Raw genomic sequence first — 10,940 nt, forward strand, 5'->3', positions numbered from 1 at the left:
TCTAAGCCATCTACAAGGGGACACTCTTTCGTGGAAAACGAATCCAAGGGCATGACAATGAGAGCTGAACTGGAATAAAGACAGAGCATGTGGCCAGTGGCATGTGCCCTAAAAGTAGAAGGCGCATACAGAAGAGCCAAAGAAGGGCTGTGTTGTAACTGCTGTGGTTGCTACTGTTTTCTGTGTTGTTTTTTAATTTTTGATGTTTATCTATTTATTGTAAAACTGAGAGAGCGAGTGGGGGAGGGGCAGAGAGAGGAGGAGAGAATCCCACACAGGGTCCACGCCGTTAGCACAGAGTCTGATGGGGGGCTCCATCCTATGGACCGTGAGATCATGACCTGAGCCGAAATCAAGAGTTGGATGCCCAACCGACTGAGACGCCCAGGTGCCCCAGGCTGCCTTCATCTAAGAAGACGCTAGACCATGGGTCCTTGTCATGACCAAAGGGCACTTGTCATGACCAAAGGGCACCATGATCCCACTCACAGAAGACTGTGTCTGTACAGGCTGCTACCAGCAGCGGTCACACGCCTTTAATTTTCCTCCTCTCTCTTCAGTAGAGTGAGGATGATTGGCCCATAGAACAGCCTGTTGAGCAAATCCCAGTAAAAGACTGGAGCTTTGTAGGAAAGAAGAACATGAAGTCCCTGCTCTTGGGCCCAGATGACCTTAGAATGGAAGGTCTTGTGGAGACACAAACATCCCACCATTCCCCAGCTTAGCTGACACCTCAGAGAAGTTAAGCTCTTCTCAGCTGTCAACATTTGACCTTTCCAAGGACAAGAAGGGGCCAACTTTGATTTTACTGAGCTGATCTGAGGGTGGGCATGAGCTGATTTTTAGAACAACTGTTCAGATTATAAAGGGGACCGAGCCGCTGTCTGTACGGGGCCCCTGCGTGCTTGAATTGCCAATGCCTGTTACACCCGGCTGGTACTGAATTAAAGCCACGGAGGGGTCAACCTCCTCTCCCCTGGCAAAAAGGAGTGATGGCTTTCGCAATTAAAAATATTCTTGTTCTTTGACTCAATGGTTTGATGACCGATGCCAAGTCACAAACGGTGTGTGCCTGTATGCTCATCATGATATTTTTCAGAGTTGGGATCTCCACAAAGGCCCATCAGTATGGAACAAGAAAATAAATTATAGAGTATCCATACCCTGAGATGCACATTAACCCCTCAAATAGAATGAAGTAGATCAACATGTTCTAACAAGGAAAATAACCATGATCTATTACATTTAAAAACTCAGTTATGCAACAGAACAGTGTGATCTCATTTAAGAAAAAAAAATAATTATAGGGGCGCCTGGGTGGCTCAGTCGGTTAAGCGTCCCACTTCGGCTGAGGTCATGATCTTGCACTCCGTGAGTTCGAGCCCCGTGTTGGGCTCTGTGCTGACAGCTCGGAGCCTGGAGCCTGCTTCGGATTCTGTGTCTCCCTCTCTCTCTGCCCCTCCCCTGCTCGCACTCTGTCTCTCTCTCAAAAATAAATAAATGTTAACAAAAAAGAAAAAAATAATTATAGACGTTAGCATATGCATAGAAGAACATTAGAAGGAATGTACACCAAATCCCTAACAGTTTTCTCTGGGGGCTGGACTTACGGGCACTAAAATATTTACAGTATATTTTGTAGTTTAAATTGTGTTACAGGGTATGTATTATTAATAGGCAGAAGAAAATTATTTTTTTATAAGAAACATTTGGCAAAATATTAATAGTAAATGATAGAAAATTAAAGAAGCTTCTGGCTTGATGTCCGTGGTTTGGGGCTTTACCTTTTCCCTGAAGTGCTCGTTTCTGGAGGCTGCGGTCAAGTACAGCATCACAGCCTCACGGGCTTCCTGGTCATCGCCAGTCAGCAGCACAGCCAGGGTCCCGAGTACTTCCTGCTGGGCCGAGAGGCTGCCCGGTGCAAGGTCACTCATGGCCTGGAGCAGTTTCTCGTCTCTCAGCGACTGCAGGGTCTGAATCAAGGAAACTAGCGAGTGAAAAGAAAGCAGAGTTCACTTTCTGATCGTAAGGTAACACACTCACTAAAAATATACGACTCAAGTATACATGTAATAACAGACGCAAGTACGCAAAGTCAGCATACGACGAAGGTGATGTTTTCAGTTAGTGAGAAAAGGGCATGATTCTAGTAACTCTATTATGGCAAATGGCAAACCTTAATAGGGAGTAGCAAAGGCAGATCTCCATCTTGTACGGCCGCTAAAATAACTTCTAGATGAATTAAATAGTCAAATGTAAAAATATACAGCGAAGGAACTACAAGTAAACTTGTAGTTTACTACAAGTAAAATCTTCCCGATGAGAGCCAACTCTGTTGCCGATCTTTTAGCCATACCCGTCTGGCAATCCCCTCGCCCTGAGTGACCCCAGCTTGATGTTCTGTCTGCACTCGGGCACCTGGGCCCGGATGGAGAAATCCAGCTGGTTGGCTGGAATATGGAGATGATATGATAAAAAATAAAATTCTGAGTCCCACTGGGACAAACTGACGATGTTCCATGACCAAGGACTATATTCTGATCCCTCATAAAGTACCCGGTGCAGGCATCTATTAGTCACCGAAACATTAGCATAAGAGTGTATCTGGTCAGTACAGATGGGAAACGATAACCTAAAATTCACGATCCATCAGTAGACAGCATCCACTATTCAATGGGCACGTTAGTGAATTTTTGAGATTTTTTTTTTTGGCTTTAATTTCCTATTTCTGCTGCTGGGGATGTTGTGGTCATTTCACTGCTTTTTAAATAAATGCCACAGCATAAGGTCTCGAGACAGTATTATGTATAAAAATGGAACAAACAAATCATGGAAAACAACCTAACTGTTCAACAATAATCAACTGTATTCGCATGCACCCAAATGTAGGGATACTACAAAACTAAAAAAACTTTCAAAGGATAACATGGGATATAGTATCAAATAAAAGCTAGGACTGAATGCTTTATAATAGGTCATCACAGCTTTGAAATGTCAAATCCATGCATATCCAACTAAAAATACATTAAATTTTAAAAGTAAGATAGTAGGTGATTTGAATATTTTTAGGTGTACTTTTTTTGTTTTCTAGTCTTTTTTTTTTTTTTAAATAATGAGGGCCTTTTTCTTATTTAAAGGAAGAAGAAAACAAAAAAGACATGTACAGGGTTAGGGTTTCTCCACGGTCCTTCTCCACTCCTACTGGTAAGTAGGTACGCCTTCCCCGGGACCGTCGGGGGGAGGCTCAGGGATGTCAGCTGCTACTGATGTCATTTGAACAGTAGAGAAATTTACTCAGAAAACTGCTTTAGAGACAGTGACAAACTTAGAGAAGATAGGAAGACTATCCTCAAGTGAGATCCTGTGGTCTCCCGCCTCAGTTCTCCTTCTAGAACTCTGGACCAGCATTTACTCATCATGAGGGCTACACAGACTCTCCTGTGTTCGGGCTGGCTTAGGCACCGGGTCGGGGGGAGAAAGCGCGTCTTCTCACTGGGATGTGAGCTCTGTGACGGACCTGTCAGTGCAGGGTTCAGCGCTCTGGAGGGAAGGGCTAAGTCTGGTGCTGAGCCAACCCGTCTACTCCTAAAGAACACACTGCAATCCCACCCCCTTTCACCGGCAGTGGTGAAGTCTGGGTGGATTTACAGAGCACAGACTGGGGAGCCAGAACCCAGCCCCTCGCTGCCTGGCTCTGCCCCCAAAGAGGTTTCCTCTCATTGCAGCTGCTTATTTTATTTTCAGCATGTGACACCGCGCGAGAAGCAAGGCAATCATGAACTTCAGGCCCCCCCGCGGTGCTGGTGCCCGTTCTGCAACCTCCCCGGAGACACAGCCCGAGACGTGGTTTTCCATCTCCTTTCCTGACCGACATGTCGCCCCATCTGCCTTCTCGTGAATCCCATTGCGGACTGTTATGAAAGTGCCTCCAAAAAGGGCAACGTAACACGGTACTGCCTGTAGGCTCGATCCCACAAGCGGCAAATACATTCGTGCAGAAATATCATCATTAAATCAGCTTCCGGTCAATGTCGTATCCTTGCTGGGTGATCAGTATGCTCTCGGTACACCCCTGGTTCATTGACAAGAGGCTCACTACTGTCAGGGGTCCAGAAGTCGTTGAAAAGGCTGATCTCATCCCAGCTGTTGACTTGGGGGAAGAAATGGTTACCAGCCCTAAAACCTATGACTGAAAAGACCAGAGCTCACTCCAAATGGAGCCACCACACGGTGCAACGAAAGAACACGTCCCACCTTGCTTGGCCAGCTGGTTCAAGTAGCTCTCTAGGTCGCTCACACCGTGGCTGGTGAAGTAACCGTAATATTGGAAAACGGTGATGACCTCCGAAGAGAGGCTGGAGGGGAGCAGAGGCTCAGCCTGGTCCAGGATTTGGGACACCAGGGTTCGAAACACTGTTTGGAAGGAGAAACACAAAGAGGCTTTGAAGTGCCACGAGCACTCATTCGTTCACCTGTCTGTCTTTGTACCGTGGGGTACGGCAGAGCACAGTACGTGAGACGAGCTAGTCCTCAGTGAATAGCCGGATGATTTCTGGACGTACGTATACATACCTGTGTAACTGCGTTGGGTCAAGAACAGAACACTGCTGGCACCCCACCTGGTTGACTCATGCCCCCATCTCAGTCCCCCCCTCAGATCCCCCCCACCCCCACCACAGGTAATTAATAATCTGACTTCTGTCACTAGGACTCAGCTTTACCTGTCGTTGAACATCATATAAATGGGATTATACAGTATATACTGTTTGTATTTGGTTCCTTTTACTCAATAAAATATTTGTGGGATTCACCTACATTGTTGCTTACGGTTTATTCTTCTTAAAAATTGCTGTGTAATAGCCTATTGTAGGACTGATGCTATAAATACACAATATATACATATATACAATATTATATACACACGCATTATACACACACGCATACACAACACATTTATTTTCTTGTTGGTGGGCATTTGAGTTGTTTCTGATTTTCAGTTCTTGTGAAGAAAGTGCTATGAACCTTTTTTGAGAGTCTAAGCATCTATCTCCCTTGACATATTTAGGAGCGGAATGGCTGGATCATAGGGTAGGTGTATTTAGCTTTAGTAGAAATTGCCCAACTGTTTCCCAAGTGGTTCCACCATGGGACACGCTCCTGTGGGTAACATTTTAAGGAAAAACATATACCGCCACCTAAACAGCAACACGGACGCACAGTGCCTTTAAGTCACCGCTGAGATTCTGAGTTGGAACGCGTTCGTGCTCTTTCTTTTCTTAGAGTAGATGATGGACAGACGACGTCTTCTCCGGAGAGTCAGCCTTTTCTCCAGGGCTAGCTGCTGGGGAAGTGGTGAGGGGCAGCCCGCCAGTGCTCGCTCTCAAGCCAAACGGCGGACCCCTTCCTCCCCGCCCCTGCCCTGTACCTGGGTCTGCGAGTCCTGGATATTCTCTGTTGACGGTTCTGGCAAAGCTGGCTTCCAGCTGCTTCATCACTCTGTCGGCCGAGCTGTGGTAGACGCCCACCGGGCTGCAGCACCTCGTCCAGAAGGACAGCAAAGACAGCTTTTTGTGAAATTCTGGGATGGCTGGAAAAGAAGAGCAGCCCCGACCCCCAACACACGGTGGGAACGAAGCAGATGAAGAGAATGCGCCTGTGTGGGGGTGGGGCAGGCATCACTGGCCCCTCCCCCCTTTTAAAGACGGTGGTTTTTAAAAGTTTTTTTAATTTTTTTTTTTTTTTAATTTGAGAGAAAGAGAGAGAGAGCGGCGGAGGGGCAGAGAGAGAGGTGGGGACAGAGGATCCCAAGCAGGCTCTGCAATGTCAGCACAGAGCCTGACGCGGGGCTCGAACCCATGAACTGTGAGATCATGACCTGAGCCGAAGTCAGATGCTTAACCAACTGAGCCACCCAGGCGCCCCAAGACTATGGTTTTTACATAAAAAAATATTTACTGGGGGCGCCTGGGTGGCGCAGTCGGTTAAGCGTCCGACTTCAGCCAGGTCACGATCTCGCGGTCCGTGAGTTCGAGCCCCGCGTCAGGCTCTGGGCTGATGGCTCGGAGCCTGGAGCCTGTTTCCGATTCTGTGTCTCCCTCTCTCTCTGCCCCTCGCCCGTTCATGCTCTGTCTCTCTCTGTCCCAAAAATAAATAAAAAATTAAAAAAAAAAATATTTACTGATTTTGAGAGACAGTGGGGGGGGAGGGGCAGAGAGAGAGAGGATCCCAAGCGGGCTCTGCACTGTCAGCACAGAGCCTGACATGGGGCTCAGTCCCATGAACTGTGAGATCAAGAGTTGGATGGTTAACGGACTGAGCCACCCAGGCGCCTCTAAATTTTTTTTTAAGTAGGTTCCACACCCAACGTGGGGCTTGAACTCATGACCCGGAGAACCACAGTCTCCTTGTTCTACCGAACGAGCCAGCCAGGCATCCCCTAAAGACTGTGGTTTAAAATTATTTTTTTAATGTTTATTTATTTTTGAGAAAGAGAGAGAGACAGAGCATGAGTGGGGGAGGGTCAGAGAGAGAGAGGGAGACACAGAATCCGAAGCAGGCTCCAGGCTCCGAGCTGTCAGCCCGGAGACCGACGCGGGGCTCGAACCCACGAACTGTGAGATCGTGACTTGAGCTGAAGTCGGCTGCTCGAGTAACTGCGCCACCCAGGCGCCCCTAAAGACTGTTTTTTAACTGGAACTACGAGATTCCTCTGTAGTTGGCAGATTTTCTAAAGGGCAAGGAACTTATGACCGGGAGCTCATCTAGCCCGGGCGGCAAAGAAAACACAGCAAAGGCAAAGCTGTTTGCTTTCGGTGAGAGAAAACCCAGGAGCCCTCCTCTCGGAAGATGCTCTCACCATCTCCCCCCCGCTGTAACTTTCCTGCAAACCCGGCTACAGGATCAGATAATCACCCCTCAGGAGATGTTTCTGAAGGGGCCGTAACACATCAGGAGGTGGGCTGGGGGAGTGTGACACCTGCCTGGGGGGGCCTCTCTGGCTGAAATGGCGAAGAGCACCGTGTAGGCAGCACACGGTCAGTGACCGTGAGGTCGTGACCTCATGTGGTTGGGACCATGAGGAGGTGCCTGGGAGCCGGGAGGACGCGAGTCACTGGCGTCCTCGGCTTCCTGTCCCCTTTTACGCCTCTCAGACACCTGCCGAGGTCACCGGTTCCCAGGAGGACTGGATGCGGGAGGCACAAATCTAAAACGGGAACCCACAGGGAGGTCTCTTCTAGGCTGGATCTGAGCGACCCAGAGAAGAGTCTGGCGCCCCGCTACCTCCACGGGATGTGTGCTGTGAACAAAGACGAAAACTCCCGTCTTTATAAAGAGCTCCGTGGCCAGACCACGCGAGTTCAAAGGCAGCTTCCCCACGTCAAGTTCTCCACCTAACCCGCTTGGAACCGGGGACTTTCCTGAGAGCCTGCCAGCGTATTTCTACCTTTTCCAAGGCCAGCTGGGGAGTGTCCTGCCTTTGCCAGTCAGCTGCTGTGGGAGCTGTGTCTTCACCAGCAACACGGCACAAGCACAGTCCCGGTCGCCTGCCCCCCCAATGGAACCGCGCTGGCAGAAAAAGTCCGTGAGACCGCCTGCGAGGCGCACGCTGGTTCTGCTTAGACACGGGTGTCTGACTTCTGGAGGTGGGGGGCTGGCCCCATGGACAAAACCGTGTTCTGCTGGTTTGACTCCGAAGGCTGAGGCGCAGTGTCAACGAGATGGCACCAGTCCACGCTGCCGGGCACTGGCCACTGGCCGTTCCTCCACTGTCATGCCTTCCTGCCGGCCCCACGGAGCAAGGGAGAGGCTGGGGGTGCGGCACACACGTGCTTACCTTCAATGACAGAACTGATGTTCCCTATGTTCTCATCGCTGACGGCTGACAGCTTCTCCATCACCTGGACTTGCCGAGAAAGCTTCTCCAAGAGGTTGCTCGCCACAAACGGGGTTTTGCTTGAGAAAACAATTTGCTGACAAAACAAACGAAGCCGCCGTGTCAATCACGCCCACTGTCGTCAGCGGAGGTTTCCCGACCCAACCCCGTCCTTCCTCCCACGGCCGTCACGCTAAATACGCCTGCACGGTGTTCTGTTCCGGCGGGAGAACGTTCCTCGTTCTGTGCCAGTTACAACACCCGACGAAATCACACGTGTTTTTGTTGCCTCTCAACTTTTTCCGTGCCTGTATGGATTCTGGGATTTTTTCACTAATAGAGCCACAAGGTTATTATCAAGTTGAGGCTCTGTAAATCCTCTTTGAAACTTCGAAGGCATATTCAGGCTGCTTATCTGTGTGCTAACACAGATTAAAAAAAGATTGCCTTCCCAAGTAGTCATTTTTCCCAGCACGGATTTCTTCCTTGTTTTCAAGCTGGAAATGAAGAATGTGTGGTATAATAATCATGATTATAATCAAGGCTTTCTCATTCTAATTAACGAGTGCTGATTATGTACCAGGCACTGGTCTGAGCCCATGTATTAGCTCATGCCATTGCTCACCACCACCCTAGGAGGTGGGTACTGTTGATGTTCCATTTTACTGCTGGGGAAACTGAGGCACAGAGCGGTCCAGTAGCATGCCCAAGGCCACATAAATAGTAACTGATTTCATTTGAGTGCAGGTCACAAGAGTAAAGGGCATGAGAGAGGACAGAAGTCACTTGTTGCCTGAAGGTTCTAGACCTTTCTGTGTGCCTCAGAGACCTGTCCAGTAACCTGGTGGGTATGGATACAGGGAGCTGACCTGTACTGCCATCCTCCCCTGTCTAAACCATGTAGATTCTATGCACATATGATTTCCAATCTCCGAGCCTAGTGTAGCAATTATGTGCTGATGCCTTTCACATATGTAGATACAGCAGAAGTGAACTGACTTCAGGCATAACATATGGTCCACATGGAATGCCTGTTTTTTTCTCTTTGCAATTACATTCCGAATGAAGATATAAACTCACCGATGCGGCACTGGGTATGAGTTAGAAATTACGTTTCTAATCCTTAATCCTTTACATCTCTGTACGTGTGCCTCTTCTGTTTTTTTGATGCTGATTTTCCCCACAGTGGGGCTGACTTGTTATGACCATGGTCTGGTCTGAGTATCGGGAAGAACACTGCACTGAATATTTAAAATTTTTTTTTAGTTTATTTATTTTTTGAGAGACAGTGCACAGGGGAGGGACAGAGAGAGAGAGAGAGAGAGAGAGAGAGAGAGAGAATCCCAAACAGGATCCGTGCACTGTCAGCACAGAGCCTGATGTAGGGCTCGAACTCACGAACTGCACTGCACTGAATATTGCTTGTCAATTAGTCTTTGAGAGAAAACATTCATTCCTTCATGGAGGAGAATTCTCTTATGTCTCACAAGATAATGACTTTACCTCTACAGTGCCAACAGGTAGTGTGCTCAGCACAGAATCAGGCTCAGCAAGGACGAAGAGTTGTGAAAATCATCTTATTCAAGTGGTTGGATAGAGAATAGTTATAAGCAAACAACAACCCTTTCCCATTTTGGTCAGAAAAAAACCACTGCGCCTTCTGCCAGATTGGTTGTCAGTAAATGGCTGGCAAATTCAACAGTCAACAGAAGAGATCAACTGGGATGTTGGCCAACCTAGCGGTAAGAGTCGTAATTGCCAACCAGTTTCCCACAGTGTCTGAGGTGACTCTGGGGTTGTTTGTTCACGGAGGAAAAGTATATTCTCCATATCATCACAAGTGCATTATGGAAAAAGCACACTAACCCACTTCTGGCCTCTCTGGGACCCCCCTCCTCCTTACCCTGCCTCTTGTCTGCCACTTGGTCCCATGCTCTTAGAAGCATGATTGATTGATTGACTATTTATTTATTTATTTATTTATTTAAGTTTTGCACCCTTCCTGTCTGTCCAATCCCCCTGAAGACCATTACCCATTTGCTTTCACATTCTCATCCTGTTCCCCACACATGCAAACAGGCTGGAGAAGACAAGCAACCAGGCGAGGAGTAAGTATTTAAGGAGATGCTTGGGGCAGGAGGTGGGGAGCACTTTGTTCAAGGGAGCTAACGCACTTCCTGCAACCAAAGAATTTCAAAATATCCGCTTCACTGTTGCAAAATCTTAACAGGTAAGTAGCCTGAAATGAGAAGACAAACAAGTCCCATGGCGTCCCAGAATGAGGGCCTACCTGGCCAGATAATGGCCTCTGGAACTATTCTTTCTCGCTGCTAATATGTACTTATTCAAGATCTGGGAAACCGTGCTTATATCCTGCACCATTTCGCCTTTAGCCGTCCAGGTGGAGTGACAATATTCACACTACCGTGTGCCCTGTAACACTGGCTTTCGAAGTCCACCCGTTTGTAGATGGCACAATGCAATTTTTTTTCCCTTAGTCACGTTACTCTTCTCTTTTGGCAAATGATTTGAAATCAAGAGCTAACCTACTGCATGTTCGAGTGCGGAGAGCTAGGTTTAAAGATAGAAAACCCAGGGTTCAGGGAGGATGGCCAGGGCCATCAGAACTTTTGAGTCGGCCCAAAGCGAAGCAGGCTTGTTCTCATATTCCTGAATGTTCATTTCTCTGGCAAAACTGAAAAAAGGCAGCACACATTCTTGGTGCATAAAGAGCCTGGGGTCTAAAACAAACACAGTCGCCGAGCCCACCTGAACGAGTTGGGTGCAATACTGAAGGTGCCTGACAATGGTGATGTCCAGGCTCTCATTTCCTGTGGTCAGGGGGAGGGGGCTTCCGGCCACACTGGTCCCGACTCCTGTGTCTTCTGTCAGCGCCTCGCTCAGGTGCCCCCTGGCCTCTGGGTGTACCGACCTGTAAGGGCTGAAGCAGGAAGGTGAGCGCAACGTTAGCGGTTTCTTTCAGCGGGGAAACCCCAGGTCAACCCTACGAACCTCCCAGAAGGCCCCAAGTAGCACCTACCGCAAAGAGGCTGTCTCTAGCCTACCT

At 48.3% G+C, this 10,940-nt stretch overlaps 1 protein-coding gene across 9 annotated transcripts in view; it reads right to left on the reverse strand.

Annotated features, from left to right (window-relative positions):
* RIPOR2 (RHO family interacting cell polarization regulator 2) overlaps positions 1-10,940 on the reverse strand; it is a 118,901-nt gene that overhangs the window by 13,895 nt on the left and 94,066 nt on the right. For 8 of the 9 annotated variants that reach the window (XM_047103110.1, XM_047103108.1, XM_047103106.1 and 5 more), the window contains 5 exons: positions 10,643-10,814; positions 7,835-7,970; positions 5,426-5,587; positions 4,255-4,413; positions 1,785-1,987 (listed from right to left, as the gene is read on the reverse strand). In XM_047103110.1, the coding sequence (XP_046959066.1) occupies positions 1,785-1,987; positions 4,255-4,413; positions 5,426-5,587; positions 7,835-7,970; positions 10,643-10,814 (832 nt within the window). Of the gene's footprint in view, positions 1-1,784; positions 1,988-4,254; positions 4,414-5,425; positions 5,588-6,608; positions 7,205-7,834; positions 7,971-10,642; positions 10,815-10,940 lie in introns of those variants that run through there. The other variant, XM_047103114.1, reaches the window with a different exon arrangement.

The sequence above is a fragment of the Lynx rufus genome, unplaced genomic scaffold (genome assembly GCF_022079265.1).
Source record: "Lynx rufus isolate CCGP_SWC_20201006 ecotype Redwood Valley unplaced genomic scaffold, mLynRuf1.p SCAF_6, whole genome shotgun sequence".
In the NCBI taxonomy this organism is placed as follows: domain Eukaryota; kingdom Metazoa; phylum Chordata; class Mammalia; order Carnivora; family Felidae; genus Lynx; species Lynx rufus.